Genomic DNA, 21815 nt, shown 5'->3' with positions numbered 1-21815 from the left:
CAGTCCCGTATATCAGTTTGTCTTTATTTTTGTATCTACATGTCTGTCCCTAGCGACTTCAGTTATAGCGACTTCATTCTTACTTGGTAGTGCGACGATAATCTGAAGAATACATACTGGTACTCGTTTTGCTCCAAACTATTTTTGAATTGCGATAAATGCTATGCTGTATCTAACTGTCTCGTCATTGTGCATTCGACGCTGATAGGGTCGTTATTTTAATCAATTTTATAATTTTGCTTTTCCATTAGCGACTTCGAAACGTGAACAATCGACCTTTCAAAAGCAGACCGCCTGGCACCATAGGAAGTAATCGACTGTGTTCATTAGGAAACGCAATCCACCAAGCCAAATGAAGTCATTCGAAAACTTTCCTTACAGACTAACCGGAGGAATTGGAATTATTCAAATAATCTTGGGAGTCTTGATTGGGATATGTGGTATTACCGGCACGGTGCGGTACTGCAGCTCCGGTTTTTATATGCTGGACCTGGTGTTTGGATGGATTGTACGTAATTCAATTGTTCCAGTTGTTTTATTCTTACTAATAATTCTTACTTAAACAATAAACATCAGTACTTTGGTGACTACAAACGAATAAGTATATGACAGTATCATTAAGAATTTTAGTGTTGGGCAATGGCTGTCTGCCAAGGCATTAATAATTACATGTGAAGATAACATTATACGAATAACGTGTCTTAATGGTATGCTTTTTTACTGTTATTTTACTGCTCGTTTTATCCCCCTGTTTATCCTCCTTGTTAAAGACATTGTTAACAGGGTAAATAAGATGTATTTACGTTTTCCAAAATGATGCACGCGTTATATCACAGGCATAAAAATGTCACTGTCAGCTATCTGTAGGGAAAATAAGACTTTCGATTTCCGAAAAACCAAGACGACGATTTTTTCTCTTATTCAAAGGGGGATTGAACATAAGCTCCCACAAGTGGTAGACCAGAAAGGAAATTGTAAAATTTTTAGAGGCTTTCAAAGGAAACCTGGGTTTTCGAATTTTTGTGTTGTGTTTTCGAATTGTGTTCTGATTCGTCCGGACGTGGGGCGTGTTACTATCATAAGCCTTCAAACAATCAACCCGTTTCAGTTTGCAAAACCTATGACGTGAAATGCGCCGGCGATTGACTTCTGAAAGAGCGTACTTCGACCAAATGACAAAATCGAGCTTTTTTTCGAGCGACATATATAGTAACACTGCAGCAGCCACAGGAGCAGACTCAACCCCATGAAACTTTATTAACCAATCAACTTGTTCAATAGTATCACGGCCATGGCGCATACTGCATTGTACCTGCAGACCCTTTTTCGTAATAGCACAGTACAAATGGGGCAGGGGACCAGACAAACAAAGATGTCGTCTGCAGCCGAGTGAAACAATTGTCGAGAAATTTCTCGGTTATCCTACCTTCTGAAGAAGAACTAAATACTCTGGTTTCCAACAAAGACTCAAAGGGACGAAAACGATAATCAAAGGCACATTGACGGCCTCGGGGAAACAGTCTGTTTTTGGGGATGACTCACAGCACCTTGGCGTACAAACGTATGCTGTTACCATGGCCAGTCAATATTTGCATAATGTTCCCGGATATATATAACTGCATCATAGGAGGGACAACGTTTATACAATAACGATTCTGTCTACGTCTTTGTTGCCTTAATATACTTGTCTTTCTGTTCTGACGGCATTTATCTCGTTGGAATTTTGGTCGACAAGTAAGTGCTGAAAATATCCGACGAGAGGACATCCATATATATAGGGACTTCAGAATTTACTTCCAGGGGAAGTTGGAGGATTTTCTATTTTTTTCTATTTCCTGAGAGGGGAGAACAAAATACTGCAGTAGATGCATAAAACAAATCACTGTGAATATTGCTAAATTTTGCAGCTGAAGGAGTTCAAATACACTTATTGAGTTTATCTGTACACTTGTGGAATTCCAGGTAGCTACTATGGTTGTCTTTTTTAAAGATCAGGTCTTCTGGGCAAATAATTAATCAATGTGTTTTTCCCCTAGCCCCCACTAAAGATTGTGTTAAGTCTGTCTTGTCTTCCCTAACTTTTCTTGTGGGAAATGGATGGTCCCCGTCAAAATCCTCTGGGCCCCTAGATGTAAATTCTGAACATTCCCTTACTTATCAGGACAAACAGAGCTGGTGATTCATTCTGTCCGTTGACAATGTACTTACAGAAATCTTCTGATAGCACTGAGGTCCAAACATCTTCTCTTTCAGATTTTATTGACGGGATCCTTGGGTTGTTTGTCGGCCACAAGAAATAGCAGAGGATATGTGAGTTAAGTGTGATATAATACATTAAAATGCTTGTAAAGATTAGTGTGATAAAAGAGGAAAAACCCAAACGACTATCAGTTTTGAGCGTGGACCTCGAGGACAAAGGTTAAAGCAGCCCGTCGGGAGCATCGTCTTAATCGATGTTCGGCATGTCGTTATTAAACTTCAAGTATATGAAAGGAACACAATCTTTTTCGTTGCTGATCGTCACATTTACCTTCCTTGTATAACCTTTTTAGGGTGGCAAGATGTCGTTATTTTTACCTGATCAGAAACAAGTAGCAAGGGTCAAATATAATGCTAGTTTTTGAAACATTCTTGCTGCACATGGTGTCATAGATATTTACCATATAACATGCAAATACCACTGCAAATATACCATTTCTGGCTATTCTAAAGGCATAGCAACAAGCGTGGAGGATATTTTCTACCGCATTAGTGCAGATATTAATTAAATGACCGACTGCTGTTGATATAAAGTCATTGTAGAATGGTACAATTACGTATTCGACTGTCTCCCAAGAAGTAACGTAAGACTTGAATATGTGTCTGAAAACTGACTTTGAAGGAAAATTGTTGTGTAATCTTTTGTCCAGAGGATTTGCTTCGATAAATTTACAGTCAAGTTAATGCATATGCGCATTCCTTGTGTTACCAGATCAACCACCAAATTTCACAGAAGTATAATTTATGACGCCTTGCAATTAATACGTCGACATTTAATATTCAAATCACATACATTACTCAGCGTGTACCAGACCCTACTCGTAAACTAATGGCCCTGTAACACCTTGATGATTTAGCCAGCGTATGCCGACGTATGAAAAAAAATGGCGTATACGCTGGCGTACGTCGAGTACGTTATGGGTAAGTTTTGTATAAGTTAAGAGCATGCTGAAGCACGCTGATATACGCCGTACTACGGCGAGGTCGTCGAAAACTTTTGTGTACGCACAAAACGTTTCGACTTATGCCAGCGTATGGCTCATACGTCCCGCACACGCCGGCCATAATTTCTAGGTAGGTTATGCGCTCATTAGACACACGTTAAGTTGGCACACGTTTCTTGTTAGTTAGGCCAAAGTAAGTAAATAATTGTTTTGCGTCCACTCTAAATGGGAAAAGGTACGCGTCTAAGCGGCTGAAAAACACACACAAGCAAATTAACACAATGTAATTTGATTGCAGCAAATGAAAAATTGTAACAAAATTTTAGTTCAGAAAGCTAAGCGGCCATGTCCTAAAATTTCCTATTCAAATACACTGTGTGTGTTTTTTATGAAAACCTTAAAAACCTAAGCGGGTTGGGACGCAAAACAAAGAATTTAATTACTTTGGCCTTACTTATAAGTCGAAATGCGTCGACTCGGGATAATTGTCTAGCGTACCCAAACGTGTTTTAACCTATGAGTACGTTATGAATACGCTATTTATACGCCCAAAATTGACAAATACATCATTATTCAGCGTAAGAAGGCATTTTAGAGAAATTTTGATACGTCGGCATACGCTGGCTAAATCGTCAAGGTGTGACGGAGCCCTTACGTTTTGTTTCAGGTCAAAGCTTCACTGGTCTTATCAATAATTTGTGCAGTTCTTTGTTGTCCAATACTAATACTTATGCATTCGCAATTTACTTACAACGTAAGTGTAAATCTTTTGTATTCGTCTATTGTTAACTGTTTTAGACCTTTTCAAACGTTACATGATGAAAACCGAATTCCAAGGATTTTGATACTCTATCTTAATTTTGACTAGAAGAATAGTTTGTATAAGGGAGGCTATGTTTATCAGCTTCGCGATAGTGTAGTTAAAATTTCGGACAATTTTTTCCAGATAGTCTACATGAAAATCTGTGGCTAAGCGCCAAACTGCCTCAAAAGTTCGTCGTGAACGTGCTATGCTTAAAACGGCAACGACAAGTGTTTATTCCGACATTTTATGAGGGGTATAAGGTAGCTGTTCGGAGACGACCATAATCAAGCTGAAAAGGTATAGCATGCGCCATGGGTCAGATATTCTGACTCTCAAATTTGTGGATTCTTTTCTGATCTACTACTTGTGAAGGATCATTTTGAAGCTCTTTGAGTAAGGAAAACTTAACAGTTTATTTTTTTTAATCTAAAGTTTTATTTTTCTCCGTAGAGTTAACGCAGGGGTGGCAGTCATTTCGAATTTCAAATATCGTCAAACCTTAGGTACCTTGCTTCTATAGTACAAACATTACTAGGTGACCCCGACTTTTAATCTTGATTTTAAAATTGAATTGTTGGAAGGTACCTTGAGCAAATTTCGAGAGAAACGTTGAGTCTTCACTTCCAAAGCGCGTACTACCTTAATAGGTCTGAATAACTCTTTCACTTCACAGATTCTGTGCGGTGAGCACGCGAAATCTAGCGATTGCTACTATGATACGTCTGTGAAGTGGTCCCTGACTTCAAAGTGGTCCCATCCTAAATGTCCGGTAAGATAGGGGTTAAACTCAAGTCTGACGACACCTACCGCATAATGCCATTAATGGACGCTTTTGTTGTCACACGGACGTTTCCGATGTAATATCAGCCGCTATTTTAGTATTTAATACCTAAAGTTGGGAAAAATGTACAAAATAAGGGCTGAGCACAGAATTGACAATGGGGAGGGCTAGTGTCTATATCAATCATGACTTATCTATTAAATGACTCATTTGAAGTCATATCGATATTTTGCAGTCATTCTAATCGCTGCTCTTAAATACATAAACGGATATGAAATACAATTTGCAGCAGTGCTGTGGCGTATCAATCGCACTTGCGGGTCAAAAATTCATCGCCACTACGGGTACCACTTTGAAGTCAGGGACCACTTTGAGGTCTTCACATACGTCCCTTCAGTAACGACCGTTATGAAAATAATGGTCATGAAGTTGTCGACCAATATAAAAAGTTTCCAGCGATTCCAAACTTTCTTTTTTTCTGGTTTTCTTTAAATTCTACAATTTAAAGGATATAGTCTTTCACTACTGAAAAATTTGACAAGAAAATTTAAATTTTATTCGCTATTTCGATTTTCCGCCATTTTTAAAAACTGGTAATATTACACAAAAAAACCCAAAGCATATGATATGCCAGAAGAAAACATTCAGACCTATGCATTATATTGGACTACTCTCTGTTGTTTCTGTGAAAATCCAATGCATATATGTACGACGTACAGTGGTTTTGCTTTATTTGCATGAGGGCGCCAAGTTATGTTTTGGGCAAACTTGCACATGCAGTCCCAGTTGACAGTTTACTATACTTGTATAAACACCCCTCAATGAGTACATTCCCATGAACTTGATTTAGTTTTGAAGTAAAATCACAAAAATATTGCCAAAAGATACAGCCACTAGCAACTCTCATTTTGACTTTTATAGCACTACGACAATCTATGCTGGTTTCTAAACGTTTTGGTGGGATGTTCGGCATTCGTGTCGTTTTTTCTGGCTTTCATCAATTCGGTTCTTTGTTGTGCCATATGGAATCCTGGAAGTCGGGTAAATATACTAAATTGTATTATCTTTGTGAAGGGTTGTTAATGATAAAAAGATAAATGTTGTCGTCGAACGAATCATATTGTTCTGTGGTTAGTTCTTTGCAATAACGCTAATGTGATTTTTTTATTATTAGCTCTCGCGTTCACACACGTGAAATATTGCAAATGCACAGTTATTTACAATTTAATGCCATTCCGGACAAAAATCCATCACTTGTAAACAATAACAATGGAGTTTACACATGTACAGGCTGAGTTGACAAGATGAATAATGTGTATATCAACATGCTTCGGGAGTATAACAACAAATGTTGATACTGATGCAAGTCTAGAAGTCAAAATGTTACCTTTCAATCCGATCAACTTCTGATAATGCGATTGGAACTAATTTGGATAATTGGATCATCATATCAAATGTCTCAAAAGCGTTAGAAGTCACTATAGCTGAATGTTGCAATATTACAAATTACTCATCAAAGCAAGTGTGTAATGTAAAAAGAAAAGCAGATGAGATTACATTTGCAGGTTAAAACGACCTTACTTCACCATCCAATTATCACAAATTAGTTCCAGTCGTGTTTGATGAAATTTATCAATATGACCGTCATTTTTATTCTTACATGATATTCGAGGATCCAACCATAAGATTAAAAAAAATCAGTGAAAGAAAGCGAATGTAGAAAAGTAAAGTAAATCATCATTGATTATGTAAATATATGTCATTCAGTTTGATCTGATTGTGGCGCACAATTGGTGACGACAAAACCCCTCATGAAATATTTGCATTTTAAACCAAAGACAGGCGACACAGAACTGTTGATACAGCCGGACATGCAAGATCAGCAAAGTTCAGCACAAGTATCTCGATCAAACACAAGAAAACCACCGCTCTTCCTATACAGAACGACAGTGGTCATTTGCGTGTGTCAAATTGTGTTGGGACTTTGCGCAACCATTGCAGGCATTCTCGCAATACTTAATTCGTGTTCACGCATGTGGGCGAATGTTGGATTTGGTATATACTGCGGAGTTCTGGTGGGTTGGTATTTTCTCAAATCTTTAAATCATTTAAATCAGACCTCTTGATAAAGCCACGCGATTTACTTGTTGGTACAATTCGGTAGAACATATTTATCACTCAATCACAGACATGAGCCGAAGGGGAACTACTTTCTACAGTGGAATATGAAGGAAACTACATCAGACGTAAATACGGGCGTCTTCTATCGCGACTAAATCGCTGAACGTATACTGCATTGCGTTTCACTTCGATGCCACTACTCAGTGTATGGGACGGATACTTTGCATATACAAAACAAACAATTAGCTTGATGTCAGGACACATTTTAAAGTAAAGGTGACTCATTTATTATTTGCAGCCAACCACCATGGGGCTGCACTATCTGGACTGAGAAGTGAATAGTTGATTACACTTGATAAGGCCAAAGTAAGTAAATTCTTTGTTTTGCGTCCTCGCGCGCCTAGGTTTTTGGAGATTTTTCGGAAAAAAAACACAAACTTCCTTTCAAAATTTTGCCGTTGGTGGCGCTATTTTGTCGCAAAAAACAAGTCGTGGCTTTTAACTTTGCGACGAAACACTCCTTTACGGCAGTCAGATTTCCCTAATGGTCCGTGCGGTGACGTAAAACAGTACTCCCCTGTCGATACTCTCAGCTTCACGCCGGGGCCTCACGTTCCCGCTGTCTGTTGTGGCTTTGCCTGTTGTAACTTTGTCATCACAATAAAAAATGGATGAAAGCAGGGAAATAATCGAAGTTAAAAAACAGGAAACCTTTGCACGGCAACTTGAAGGCATGGTCATTGTGAGCAATCGGGACTTTCAAGAACAGAGAGAGATGCAGTCGGCCGATTAACGCGATTGGACTTGGGTACCACGACTCAGAGAGTATGGCAGACGGAAAAATCGGCAAATGTTGAGGCCTATCCTAGTTAATTGGTCTTTTAGGTTTGCCAAAAATTTGGTTAATTCGTCGTAGCTGCTCTTGGAGGAGGTCACACTTTCTGCGTTAATGACATCGGCTGGTAATTTATTCCAGGTGTCCACAACTCTTGCTGAAAAAGTACTTTCTTGTGTTAAGTCGAACGGTTAGTTTATGAAGTTTGGGACAGTGTCCTCAAGTTCTCGAGTCGGCTGCTAACTCAAGTGAAAGGTTACAGTGGTCATGGCCTATGATAACTAATTCTAGAGTTGAATCATGTCGCCACGAATTCTTCTTTGTTCAATTGTTATTAAACCAAGCTGTTTAAGTCTATTTTGATAATTGTAGTATTGGAGTTTAGGTATTAGTTGCCGTGCTAAGATTTTTATGTCCTTTTGTAGCCATGGTGACCAAATTGTACTGCATGTTGGAGCTGTGGTCTCACAAGTTGCTTGTAAAGACGAAGAATGACATTTTTTTGATTTGATCGACAATGATCGTTTGATGAGATCAACATTCTGTTTGCTTTTTTGCAAACTTATCACATTTGCTTGAAGGTTTTAAGGTAGAATGAAATAGATCGCCCAAGTCGTTTTCTTCAGTTGTACTTCCCAGCGAAATATTGTTCATTGAGTATTTATTGAAGGGGTTGTTGTAGCCAATATGCGTCCGCCAGTGTTCACTCATTTTTTGTAGCTTGTCCAAATCAGCTTGTAGAATTTCAGGATCACTACAATTTCGCAAGGGATGATATGTCTTGGTATTGTCAGTAAATTTTTGAGTTCAGAACTAATTCACCGCCAGTATGATTGATGTAGATTAGAAAGAGTACTGGTCCAAGAACTGAACCCTTTGGGACACCACTTATGACGTATTCTCCATTCACATGATGCTCCATTTATGACTACTCGCTGTTTTGTATTTGTCAATCACGCTTTGACCCACTGTAGAATATTTCAATTTATGCCACGATACTTCATCTTTTCAATCAATCTGGGGTGTGGTACTTTGAAAGTACAAGGAATATAGATGTGAAGCTTCCACCTAAATTTGGGTCTGATGAGTCTGTGTGTGGAGACTGACAATTGTGAAATGATATCTTTTATTTGATGGAAAGGAAAGGTGCTGGTTTTACGGATGGTCCCGAGTAAGCTACAGGGAATACTTTTGTCAATCACCAATTTCTTCTTCTCTCTGATGCCCCATCTTTCTAAAATTGAATGCAGAGGCTACAAGTTACCATTTCTGTTTGGTGTTTTCTTTCAAAACAGACACCTTTCAGCAAAACTATGACATTCCATCAGAGCATAGACATTACAAGAAACTTGAAAAAAACGTACAAGAACTTGAGGACAAAAGACTGCTACTGTATACTGTTATAGTGTACCCATTCCTCAAACTGTCCAGATTTAAGTAATTTGATGAGGCTGTCAAGTTGCTGTGCAATGGTATTGACATGTGGACACTTTGAATGCACAAGAAAGAAATCTAAAACTAATAAGAGAAAAGCAAACGTCAAAGAATGACTGTTTATTTTGATCCATTTGTTATGAAAATGCATACAGAGATCATACAGTGTGTCACACTGCGACAGGAGTCTGGGAGTATTCATGTGGTTTGAGAAAAATTGTCCAATAAAGGCAAACAGATTTTGTGTTAAATTTTCTGTGTGTGTTTTTTAGCCGCTTACCCGCGTACCTTTTAGGATTTTGAGTGGACGCAAAACAAAGAATTTACTTACTTTGGCCTAAACAGTGCACGGTACGTGAAAGTACCCATGATGCAATGCGATTTGTACACACGGAGATCGGCCTGACCGTTATCCCCATTGGGCGTATGCACCCATAGAAACACGATACAATAGTTGAGTACATGCAGATACAGTCATCAGCGCGTTGCGAACTTGCGATCGCCTCGAAAATATTTAGACTGACAGTGGAAGTTTTTCTTGTATTCACGTATATGTATTTATCATCGGCCAGATATAAGGATTGAACTTTTAGCACAAATGCTGCGATGTCTGATACATTGATAGCATGCATTACCGAGTTACTGAATGTCATTGTCAGCTCTGGCTACGCGGTGACACTGACAGAAACACATTTCGGCGAACGCAAGCTGCACTGAATCGACACCCCTTCCAAACCAGCAAAGCTGTTGAGGATTTAATGGACCGCAGTTTTCAACAAGCGATCGTGAAAGTTCTGTAAACACTTCAGTATCCTGTGATCGTGCAGAAACAGCGTACTGCGTAGCGCCTTTGTAGTTTTACGTACGGCCAGTGTTGTTTACATCAGCCGGTCCCGGGAGAAGACGGCAACGCAACCCTAAAAACGCATCGTAACAAAGAGGTTTTGTCAACAGTTGGCAATGCAAAGCCACGTTCCTATCTGTTCTAGTCTTTACAGTTCGAGGACCATGCAAAAATGAACATTGATTCATATTTCGTGCGATCGAGAAATTACATGATTAATACCGGTACATAATACACAGATACAGCCAATGAGCCATGTCATTTGTATTTGTTTCAGCGCCGTGTCTCGTACGATTTTAATCCCGGCACAAGCGAGCGTAAGCCTGAGTACAGTGCATGTGCATACAAAAGCAAAATTATAACATGGCAAAGTACATTTTTCATTCCGATGTGACTGTCTGTTTTCAAACTCTATCTCCTCCCTCGATTTTGGGGTCAACATAGGCAAGCAGTATATCGTTGGAATCGTATTTAGTTGCACGACAACCTTATGTTGACCATTTCTCAAATCCCCGTTTGTAATCGAGAAATAGCCAAAATTCCGTTAAAAATCTCATTTTTACTAAATAATTGCGCTGAATTTCCAAATGACGGTCAATAAAAATCTGGGAACATACTTTTACTCGGAGCAAGCATGGCAATGGTGTATGCACTCTTTCAGGCATCATTGATAAAAAACCAGAGAAGAGATAGCTAAAAATATCCCCAAAAGGGCAAAAAAATGAAAACTTAACGACAATTTTCAATGATATGGATCTTTGGATAGAAAAATGCTATAAAGATCCGGAAAAAAACTGAAAAATGTACGTCTTTCGGGCTATCACATTGACGTAACTGCGAACGAGGATAAAAGTCATGCGTACGCATTCGACCTTAATTTCAAGTCGGGGGCTATTTTTGGACAGCTTTATTCAAAGCCGCATCACGCAGCGATATCAATGCGCAACATGCAAATTAGTAGGTATAAATAGGAAGCAACACAGCCGCATGTTCTCCCTCCTTTGCAATTGACCAACGGTGGCACGTCATGGCGACTCAAGCTCCTTCTCAAGCTCCTACCACCGCTACTCAAGCCTTCGTCACAGCGCATGCCGGCCAACGTCCACCTACTGGCCAACAATCCCAAACCCGTGTCGCTCAGTCAGCCAGTGTAGCGCACCAAACTACGACTGCCACCCAATCTACTACAGGCCCAGGAGCAGCCGGAGGAGAGCAACCAACCATACAAAATGCTGGGCAGGTGAGTAGCGACTTCGCTGTGTGTACTTTCTGTGCGGTGTCTAGTTGTTTTTTTTTCTATCTTGCTCGTTTACATGTCGTTATCTATGTCGCCTGTCACCGTGTACTTTTGCTGCTCCTTACGGCCACCTGTTGAGCTTCCCTTTGTCTCGTGTCGTAGTGCCGCCTTCTGGTATGGTTTAAGCTTTGTTCGTAGCTAAACCTGAACCCACACCTGGCTCAGTGTCGTCTTGATTTTCTGGCCCAGTGTGGCAGTCCGTTCTTTGTATGTCTTTTTGTACTTGCCACTTCCATAAATACGCATATTGCTGTTAAGGATGTACGCGCAATGGCCCGCGCCAAATTCTGCTTCTGTTAACGTTGCGACCACGTCAGAGTCGGGAATTGAGGGTAACAGCCCTTCACTTTGGCTTTTTGACAAATTTTTTGCACATCCCTCTGCCAATACCTTTTCTCTCACTGTAAACACTCAAAAGTTTGGTCACCGGGTTTCCTTCCCGGCAGCTGAATGCTCTCGTTTGATTTGCCGTAGAATCTTTCTTGCAAAGGCTTGCCAAGCACCATCCCCATTACCATTTTTTTTTTCTTCACTGGCACGCCTTAAAAAAACTCGTGCGGTCGACCGCCGTTTCCCTTTTTTCACTACAAAATAACTTTTTGGGAGGGGGTAGCCATATTCGCAAAATTTCTCCATTTTTTCATTTACCTCTTTTCCCATGCTTTCCTGTCGCGCGTACATCCGTCAGGTTCAGGCCCAGGTAGGCGAGTGCCTACGAGGGTGGCCAGTAATCCGGCCAGGCAGTCGGACCCGCAGAGGGGTTCGCTGCGAGTGTTGCCGATAAACTGTATGTGTATTGCTGAAGGCCCAGGTAGGCGAGTGCCTGCGAGGGTGGCCAATAGACTGTGCCAAGCAGCCTTACCCGCTAAGGGGTTCGCTGCGAGGGAAACCTCTGACATGCCGAACCTGCTAGTCACAGAGGTTCGTTTCCTTTTGATCTGGTGGCCGAGCAGGGCCTTACAACAATAATTCACAGCGTCTCTTACGGAGGCTTCCAAAAAATAAATATAAAACAAGACAAACCAACAAACAAACAACAACAAAACAAGCAGTCATTTACTTTTTCGGCCTAAAAAAAAAAGACATTCAAAAAAAAAAAAAATAAAAAAATAAAAGTTTTACTTTGCCACGTGACAACACATGTTTATGTTTCGCTCCATAGTTTCCCTTTTCGGCTACTTATCTCAAAATCTCACGACCAAAGGATAGACCACTGTGGTGGTTCGGCAAAGTGCCCAATGGTGTTTAGCGTTGGGATAAAAGGGCGTGCCTGTTGCCTTGACTGTTTGCGTTTTCGTTTTACAGGTTGATGAGTTGGAAACACTCAGGCAACAACTCAAGAAACTGCAGGACAAAGCCGAAACGGCCTCTGTAGACGATGCCTTAGCTAAGGTGATGGAGATGGCCCACACGCCTTCCCTGACGACCCGACCACAGCTGATTAGCGCCCTCAGAGCGTTGGTCGACAGAGCTACGGTAGCAGCACACCCGAAGCTATCCCGCTACCGAGCGGTTCTCGCACAGTTCGAGTCCAACGATTTTGGGAAGGACGCCGGCCGCTTACTAGTCCTGCTACTTGGTAACAAGGAGGAAGAGGAGATTGCAGCCAAAGTCACAAAATTCATGCGTAATGTGCAGGGAACCCCTCGCCAGTTCCGCTCCTCCAACCAGAGATACGAGCCCTACGCCCGCCAGAAGAGAAACGCAGATTCGTTTGCATGTTTTGTATGTGGAGAAACTGGTCATATGGCCAGAGCCTGCCCTAACAAGAAGACATAATTTGCCTACCTAAGGCATGACATTTTGATGACCTTGGCGATATTCCTCCAACTCCTGCCCTGACAGTGTTTATGTATACATGCATTCATATCCCACAAGTACTTTTACCCCACGCATTCCACTGACAAGCGCACACACGTTACACCCATATCCCCAGCCATACCAGTAAACACCGATACATACATACTCACCATCATTAGCACAGATGTATAGGAATGCTGTCAAGGCTATGTGTACCTTCGTATATTTACCAATCGCCATTAAAACTTAAAAAATTTACATGTATGTGTCCTAGCACTTTATAGAGCGTTACCTCGTCGTTCCTATGTGTGTGTGTGTGGTCCACCTGCGTCGGTATATATGTAGGAATACAGCCTTAGTTTCTCTCTCCATCCGATTTCATGTAAACCCAACCCGCCCGACCCCCGAAAGCAGGGAGGGTCCACGTGACCCTTTGCATTTTATGCAGCCCGGCATTTGCAGGGTCCTGTCTAGGGGGCTCCCTCAAGACCTCGTTTCCTTTGGTTTTCCTTGTGTAAAAGCTGGTTTCCCTCTCCTTCACCAAATTTATCCGCCTCCCGTTCCCTTCATTTCAGCCGATACCACAACCATGGGAATCCTACACTGCTGGAAACCGGCCTCCCCGTAGAACTGACTACACATGGGTAACTCTTGAGGGCGCCCCCGGGCAGGACCAACATCTCCCTGACGTACGAACAGTGGCAGCGGGGCTCCAAAAAGCTTCCCCACGCCTGTTGTCATTCCGGAACCCAAACGAATTTGTAGCCGGCGAAATACACAAACACCAGACGGCATGGTCCGACATAGCCACGTGCGCAAGTAACCACGACCAAATTATGGACTGGGTCAAGAATGGAGCGAGTGTCTCCAGCTACTTCACACATTTCAAAGGGACTTTTAAGGGCGCTTTCTATGATTCCCCAAAGCCACCTCCAAAGGTCTTTTCAAACAACCCACTGTGTAAAAATTACGTAGATTTCATTTCTCAAACTATCCGCGATAGGATAAGAACTGGTGCTATTTCTGTGTATGGTTCGGTAGGGATTGATCCACCGCCACATATCGTTATGCCAATCACTATAGAGCCCAAAAAGCCTCGCATGTGCATAGACATGCGGTTTTTAAACCTGTGGATTGCAGACAAGCCATTTAGATTAGACAAGTTGGTCGAGGTGTCTCGATACTTAGATAGATATGATTATCATTGTAAATGCGATGACAAGAGCGGCTACGACCATGTCTTAATTAAAAACGAAGATCGAATTTATTTTGGTTTTCAATGGGCTGGGATATGGTACGTCAATAATACACTCCCGTTTGGGTGGAAATCCTCTGCATATGTTTATCACACATTGGGCTATACAATCACCAGTTATGCCCGAATGCTTGGCGTACCCTGTTTGCAATACATCGATGACAGGCACGTTGGGCCATTGCGGGTCGCCGCCCTCTCAACTGCTTCCCAAATAAATAGCTGGTCAAATCGGGAGCTGTCCGAGGCAGCCGCATACATTCTGTTGCATTTATGCGTCTCCACTGGCTACTTCATAGCCTTAGATAAAAGCATCCTCTTACCGGTCAGATCGCTTGTTCTCTTAGGGATGACAGTCGACACGACCTTGCAGGCCTTTATCATTCCCGATAGTAAGAAAGCGCGATTTGTCGAATTAGTTGAGTCCGCCTTAGCTAAACATGCTATCTTGATCACGACGCTGCAGAAAGTTATGGGAAAGTGCATCTCATTCTCCCTCGCAATTCCATGTGCTCGGATTTACATCAGACAAATGGCCCACGCTCTGTCTAAAGCCCAGACGTCAGCACAAAACCTTGTCCGCGTCAATAATCCCCTTAGGGAGGAGCTAAAGTGGTGGATAAAGATCGTTCAAACTGCATCCCACTTCAAATGGTTAGAGGAGAGACACACCACCCTGCAACTGTATACAGATTCGAGTTCACATAAGTGGGGGGCAGTATTCAAACCAAATTCTACAAAATCGCTTACATTTAGCGACAGCTGGGAAGACGAATGGAGAAAAAAATCAATTAATGAAAAAGAAACTGAAGCCCTTGCTAGAGCTCTGATTGCTGTTGGACCACAAGTTACAAACACCCGACTTAACGTCTTTTCCGATTCAGCCGTTCTTGTACACGCCTGGAATGCAGGTTTCCAGGATCTAAATCTATCAGCCTCAACGATTTGCTTAAGAAAATATTTAGTTTCTGTATCGAGCACAACACCCAATTAAACATCGCTCATGTTCGCTCCCAACAAAACTTAGCCGACAGAGCGTCAAGGGAACTATCTATGATGAACGCGAAGCTGTCCGACCAAACGTGGAATAAATTAGAAAGAGAATTCGGGCCCCACACTCTTGACGGTATGGCTACATACTCAAATGCAAGGCTAAAGGACTTTATTTCACCCTTCCCTCAGCATAACAGTGCAGGTGTAGATTTCTTCCATCACCATTTCTCCCGCGACGATAACATTTACCTGTACCCGCCGTTCTCGCTTACGCATCCAGTCGTAAAACACATTGTCAACAACTCCCTCAACGCAACAGTCGTTATACACAAAGACAACAGTTACCCCGCTTTCTGGCCAATGGTAGCACATTTGGCAGTACGAATACTTAAGTTGGCCAATCGTGGAGATTCAGGCGTTATATTAGCGCCCTCTACAGACGGTTATAAACCATGCAGTACTCCGTGTGAACTCTTTGCAGCAAGATTCGTGGCACCGGCAACCTCAAGCGGAGATGAATGTGATGAATTAAAACAGTGAAACCGCTGTTTGAAAAATTTAACAACCATTCACAAGCTATATAACATTAAGTCCATGTTTATCCGCTCTTAAACGCATATTGCTCTTCTATCACCACAGGCATGTTGGATGTGCGGAAGTTACAATCAGGATCCCCCGATCTGCAAGTTATGTGATTCCAAAATGCCTCAACCGCCGCAGCTGAGTCCCGCAGCCACTAAAGCTCACTGTGTTGATCTAGCGACAATAGATCGACGCATGGAAGAAGTGCTGGGCAAACGCTCCCCATATGATGTGCAAAAGGATCGTTTGGTCCAACAATTTGAAACATTTTTAGCGAGTTTGAGTGAACCCAAAACCGTGTGGACGGCTACATCCCAAGACATCGTCAGATTTTTGATTATAAAGACAAGGACGCTAAGACAAGAGTACACGAAGTAACATGTCCTTATTTAGGCCAGTCTGGGTCTCACCAACCATGTCACTGCCCCAAGAGAATCCGGGTCACCACAGCCAAAAATATGACCTCTAAATTAAGCACCTTTTACAAAGCTGTGGCGACACAAGTTGGTTTCCCCCGACCAAACCCCGTCGATTCAGTATTAGTTCATAGATATCTTAAAAAGTCAGCCGAAGAACAAGCGAGGTCCATGATAACCCCAAAGCAGGCAACCCCATTATTTCTGAATAAAATGAGACGGGTCTTTGAGTATATAATCGAGCAGATAAAAGTATGCAGGCGCCCATCACAGATCTATGTGTTAGCAAGGGACTTGGCCTTCTTTAAAGTTCTCGCATTTTCAGGGGATAGGGCACACGACCTTGGTCACGTCAAGACCCAAGAAATAATGCGTTTCCCAGACAATTCTGGCTTTTTGTTTAACCATACGTTCGGTAAGACGCTGAGGGGGTCATCTACAAATATGTTTGCAATCAAAAGGTGTGCGGATGCTCTCATGTGCCCAGTCACTACAGTGGAGGCATACTTCGATTTGAGTATGGCTATCGGGGTTAATCTAATAACGGGATATTTATTTCGGCCCACCAACGCCCAGGGCACCGTCGAGCAAAAACCCGTATCGTCCCAATTAGTATATCATCGCCTTAAGACATACCTGCAAGAGACTGGAATAGATTCCGGCGAAACCCCACATGGGTGTAGGACTGCCTGTGCAATCTCTTTGTCTATGGCTGGCTCGGACATCCAATCCTTGATGAGCCATGTAGGTTGGCGAGCAGAGGACACGGCGCTCTACTACATGCAACTGGCAAAAGTTACAAAGGTTGGGGGCACCAGCAGATAATCTAGCGAAAATGGTTGATGCGCCAGATTATAATAATATAGAGGCATATCACTCAATGAATAACCTGGTTGGTTTCACTAGAGCGTTTGGAAATGATAATATTTGAAATATGCCGATTTGATTGTAAGATGAAGTTCACGTAGGACTTTAATAATCTTGCTTTCTATTTGGGAGGGACGTATTACACTACATAGGCAGTCGACGGATTGTATGATTTCTCAGGCTGTACGTGGAAACCAATTCTGAAGAACAATTCTAAGGAAGCGAATAAATGCATATGTAAAAGCATCTCTTTGTCTCCTGACTGTGTTATGTGTGGTGATAATGGTGTCTTTAAGGCATGGGAGGATAAGCTAGTTCGTAAAGGCAAAGTTCATATAGTCCTCTCTATAAATACATATATATTGTACATACGTATATGCATATACGATAGGGTAAAGTGCTTGACGACAGGTTAGCCACCCAACACTTTTACCCAAACCTAACAATAGGCATATCCTTGAGCGGAGTGATAAGGCTTTAAATATTAAGTTAGTCAGAATAGACGATGTTCCGCTGATTGCGAGATCTCGCGAGACTTTAATACATGCCCGAAAAACAGGATTCCAGCTTAGTAATACAAGTCAAACTTTGTATGGAACTAGAAAAAGTGCAGAACTGAGCAAAGATTGCAACTTCATATATTTCATGCAGTCTTTAACGTAATTAGCGACTTGTCCTGTTTTACGCAGTTTGTCCTGTGTTGCGAGAACACGTCCACTGCGAACCACATATTATCGCGATATCTCGGAATGTCTCGCGCGGTTCGGAACATGGTCTATTGTAATGGCGCCCTCGGTGGTAGAATGGTGATCTCTGTGTGTACGAATCGAGTTGCATCATGGGATAAACCACGTACTGTGCAGTGTAACTTTTTAACCATTTCAGCTGAGAGTTGTCGGAGCTGAAGAGGTGTCTCTCAGCTGAAACTACATAAAACATGCTTGCTTTAGCTTTCAACTGAAACTGTAAAAACAGCTACATTGTACATGAATTGTAATCAACTGATAAACTATCGGTCTACCGTTTAGATAGTGCTGTCCCATGCCGGTTTACTGTTAATCAACATGTGATACCTCAGACTGATACCTGAGCTAATCGTTTACATCGTATACAATGTGTCCGGCTCGTACCAAGTTGCATTATCGAATTGAAACCCACTGTAGCTTTACTTTAAGGACGACTCGTCAATAGTATACCTTCATGTTGTTGAGTAGAATTACCGGAAACACGGAATAACGGACTTAATCATTGAATGGAGTTAAAAACAACTTTCTAGGGTGTAGCCGCACAAATGATATAAGCAGTGTGGCCCATTTATTTCAGAATTTAGGGTAGAAACAAAACAGTATATTTTGAATGACGTCCAGATTACCAAAGCATTTATATTTATACACCGTAAAAAGCTGCCTTTACTCTCATTTAGTATAATTCTGTAATTCCATTATTCGGCGTTTTAGGATTCCGTATTTCTCGTTTCTGGTAATTTCACTCAACCATTTCAAGTCCATTCAAAGTAAAGAATGAGTCATTTGTTACATGAAAAAAATATGCGGGGCATTAAGTTGATGTGGTATTTTCTCTTCCTTTAGACGGGTGTATGCAAATCCAGTAACTAGCCATAACGACAAGTAACGACCAGAAACGACCAATAACGAGCAATAACGACCCAGAAGCAGACAGAACGAGCCAATAACGTGCCATAACGAGCCAAAAATGATCTCCCTATAAATTAAACTACAAGCGAAGTTCCCGCGCCAATCCAGAAAATCATGCCCTGTACGACATTTGGTATCACTAAAAAACCTCTGCAGCAGTGCTCATAACAGTCCGGGTCAGCTCCAAAATTGGAGACTCATTATGATAATGTATTCCGGCATTCAGCCAATCATCGACCAGATTACATCATTAATAAAGTACAGGTCACGCTGGGTCACAAATTACCCACCAAGTGTGATCGGCAGTTTTGGGCCGCTTATTAAGCCCCTGTCTTGTGAATTTCGACGAATTTCGACAGTCAACATAATCCATGTGTTCTGCAGAAGGTCATGTCCAACAAGGAGTCCGATTAGTGAACAAATATTCGAAATATTGACGATTCATTTCTACCCCCAGTTTATCGATTTCGCTCAAGTACCGAGAATCATTTTGTGGATGTTCGTCATCTCTATTAGAAATACTGTTATAAAGATTATTTGTGTAGGTACGCGTATAACATTTTGCAAGGAAGAAGAGCAATGTCAGAGCTTTAAAACGATACCTGTTTTGTAGTTGTCAAACGCAGACTAAAAATGGTACGCGATTTTGAAAATGTGTTGACAGAGTGGCCACACAACTGTTCCCCATACGGTAGAATTTGTATCGCTGCCATCACCGATACAAATGGGGTATTCTGAACGATCTGTGTAGGTACACGATTTATATTTCGCAGGACTTCAAGCCAGAGTCTAGGAATCACAGCGATATATGGGGTTTGGTTGTCTTAGCCAGAATAAAACTGGTACGCGATTTTGAAATTGTGTTTTGACAGAGTGGCCACACAACTGTTCGACATTATGACAGAATACGGCGCGGGAGTTCGACACAGTATGGCGTACGTAACGAAGGACGCATGTGGAGGTTGCCAGGAAATACAATTTTTACTGATGGCGCGCTGGCTGCTGATTGGCTAATGAGAGGGGGAAAATATTATGGTATAGCGTCTAGCGACGTCTCCAATTTTGGAGCTGACCCGGACTGCATAAAGGAAGCAATAACAAGCTAGAAATGGACAAAACGAGCCAATAACGAGAAATAAAGAACAAAATAAAAATGATCTGCCCTTTATTGAACTACAACCACAGTTCCCGCCTGTCCTTGAAATCCCTCCTCTACGACATACTTCTAATGCTCTGTGAACACCTGGAGTACGAAATTGAAACCGGATAAACATTTTTCGAATAACAAAATAAAATCACATTTATTTATGTATTGTTGATATGGAAAAGACAGAAGAGTCACTTCCCAGTGAGCTTATAAACTTAAGCGTGCGTGAAACCACATTTGCTTGAACTCTAACCCTTGCTGTGCTTGAACTCTAACCCTTGCTGCTGATCTTGGTAAGGGAGTAGAGAGAAATATAAGGGGAGAACCAACATTTTAAAAATAAAAATCACACTACACAGGAGTTCGTTTTGCAAACTATTGATAAATTTCCCCAGAAAACAAGCGATATCTCTATATTTATATATGTTTGATAACTGATATATGTACTTTATTGAAATTGGGGATAAGAAGTGCATATGTGTGCATGAAATTTGATTTTTATATAATTTTACTCAAAGTGTTGATATACTACATATGGCAATCTATGATATAACATGAACTCTTTTTGTGATACAAAACTGACTATATCTTGTCATTTTTTAATGTTTGTCAATTAGAATTTGGTGTTTGGAAGTGAAGATGTGTTATTTAAAATTTGATATTTGAATTTCAGGCAAGAACTATAACCTCACTCCACATGGTAATCAAAGGATAAACTATAAACAATTTTCTTTTACAAACATCGCTATGTACGTGCATTTATATGTAAGCTTATATGTTAAATATTTAGTTTTAGGCTGTAATAAGTTTCTTGATATTGTATTCTCTGTAAATCTCTGTCAAATTACAAGCCAAACTATGGATGACGGTGAACTTTACATTCATTGCCCTTAAGTATTTTAAATAGCCAATTGCAGTGTAGGTAGTTGACAGAATTGTTAATGTGACATGTGATTTTTATTATTGTGGCATGGGATCTCTATTATTCGAATTAAAACGTTACATAGTATGATTGTTTTTAAAGGATAAAAGTATTCTTTGTAAGGTTCATGGCACGGTTTTGAGCACGTAAATTGGTGCGCATCATTTTTTAATGCAATCACGTCTGGAAGTTCACTAGTCACTATTTCCTCAGCGTCATGTTGAAAAACACCAGCCCTCTCGCCCTATATTTCTTTTCTGTCCCTTAGCATGAGTAAACCATTTGAGGAAAAGATCAATTTTTTGGCTCGTTACTGCTCGTTGTAACTTGCTTTGTCTCGTTATTGCTCGTTAATGCATATTTCTGGTCGTTATTGGTCGAAATTGCTCTGGTGCAGATAGATAATGGTAACAGGCTACACCATGTCAAATATGCCTTAGGGTGCGTAATTTCCAGCCGCTTGAAGATTATTTACGGAGTGATCGTGATTTATTGGCTCGTTCTGTCTAGTTATGGGTCGTTATTGCTCTTATCTGCTCATTTCTGGTCGTTACTGATCATTATGGCTAGTTACTGGATTTACAAACACCCTCGTTTAGACAGGTTTGAGCAGTTTTGGCTTTTTCGTTGATCATATTTTCTCGGATAGCTTTTGAAACAAATGCCAATATCACTCACCGCCACTTGAACAGTATTTTTCAGAACTTACTTGGAAATACTGCCTACAGCCCAACTTATTCAATTAACATCGCCGAGTGAAGGACATTTACTGTTAATTTGGCCAAAACAATGCAGCCTTTGTAGAACACTAGAAACCACTTGTCAAACATTGCTTTTTCAGATCGCGACGGCGGGACTTGT

General features: G+C 41.2%; 2 protein-coding genes and 1 long non-coding RNA gene across 3 annotated transcripts; all 3 read left to right on the top strand.

The window, feature by feature from the left end:
• The first annotated feature begins 276 nt into the window (after window positions 1-276).
• Window positions 277-3957, top strand: LOC139136213 (uncharacterized). Its single transcript, XR_011553154.1, has 3 exons — window positions 277-508; window positions 2254-2310; window positions 3871-3957. It is a non-coding gene; the product is annotated as an uncharacterized lncRNA (long non-coding RNA).
• A 6696-nt stretch (window positions 3958-10653) lies between these two features.
• On the top strand, window positions 10654-13324 carry LOC139137410 (uncharacterized). The gene is made up of 2 exons (XM_070705473.1): window positions 10654-11263; window positions 12626-13324. Exons 1-2 carry the CDS (start codon window positions 11051-11053, stop codon window positions 13097-13099), a joined length of 687 nt encoding a protein of 228 aa, XP_070561574.1. The 5' UTR covers window positions 10654-11050; the 3' UTR covers window positions 13100-13324.
• A 3483-nt stretch (window positions 13325-16807) lies between these two features.
• LOC139136464 (uncharacterized) lies at window positions 16808-17188 on the top strand. Its single transcript, XM_070704190.1, has one exon. It carries the CDS (start codon window positions 16808-16810, stop codon window positions 17186-17188), a length of 381 nt encoding a protein of 126 aa, XP_070560291.1.
• The last annotated feature ends 4627 nt before the right edge of the window (window positions 17189-21815 follow it).

This window comes from Ptychodera flava, chromosome 7 (genome assembly GCF_041260155.1).
Source record: "Ptychodera flava strain L36383 chromosome 7, AS_Pfla_20210202, whole genome shotgun sequence".
NCBI lineage: Eukaryota > Metazoa > Hemichordata > Enteropneusta > Ptychoderidae > Ptychodera > Ptychodera flava.
This window is presented reverse-complemented; position numbering and strand designations above follow the sequence as displayed.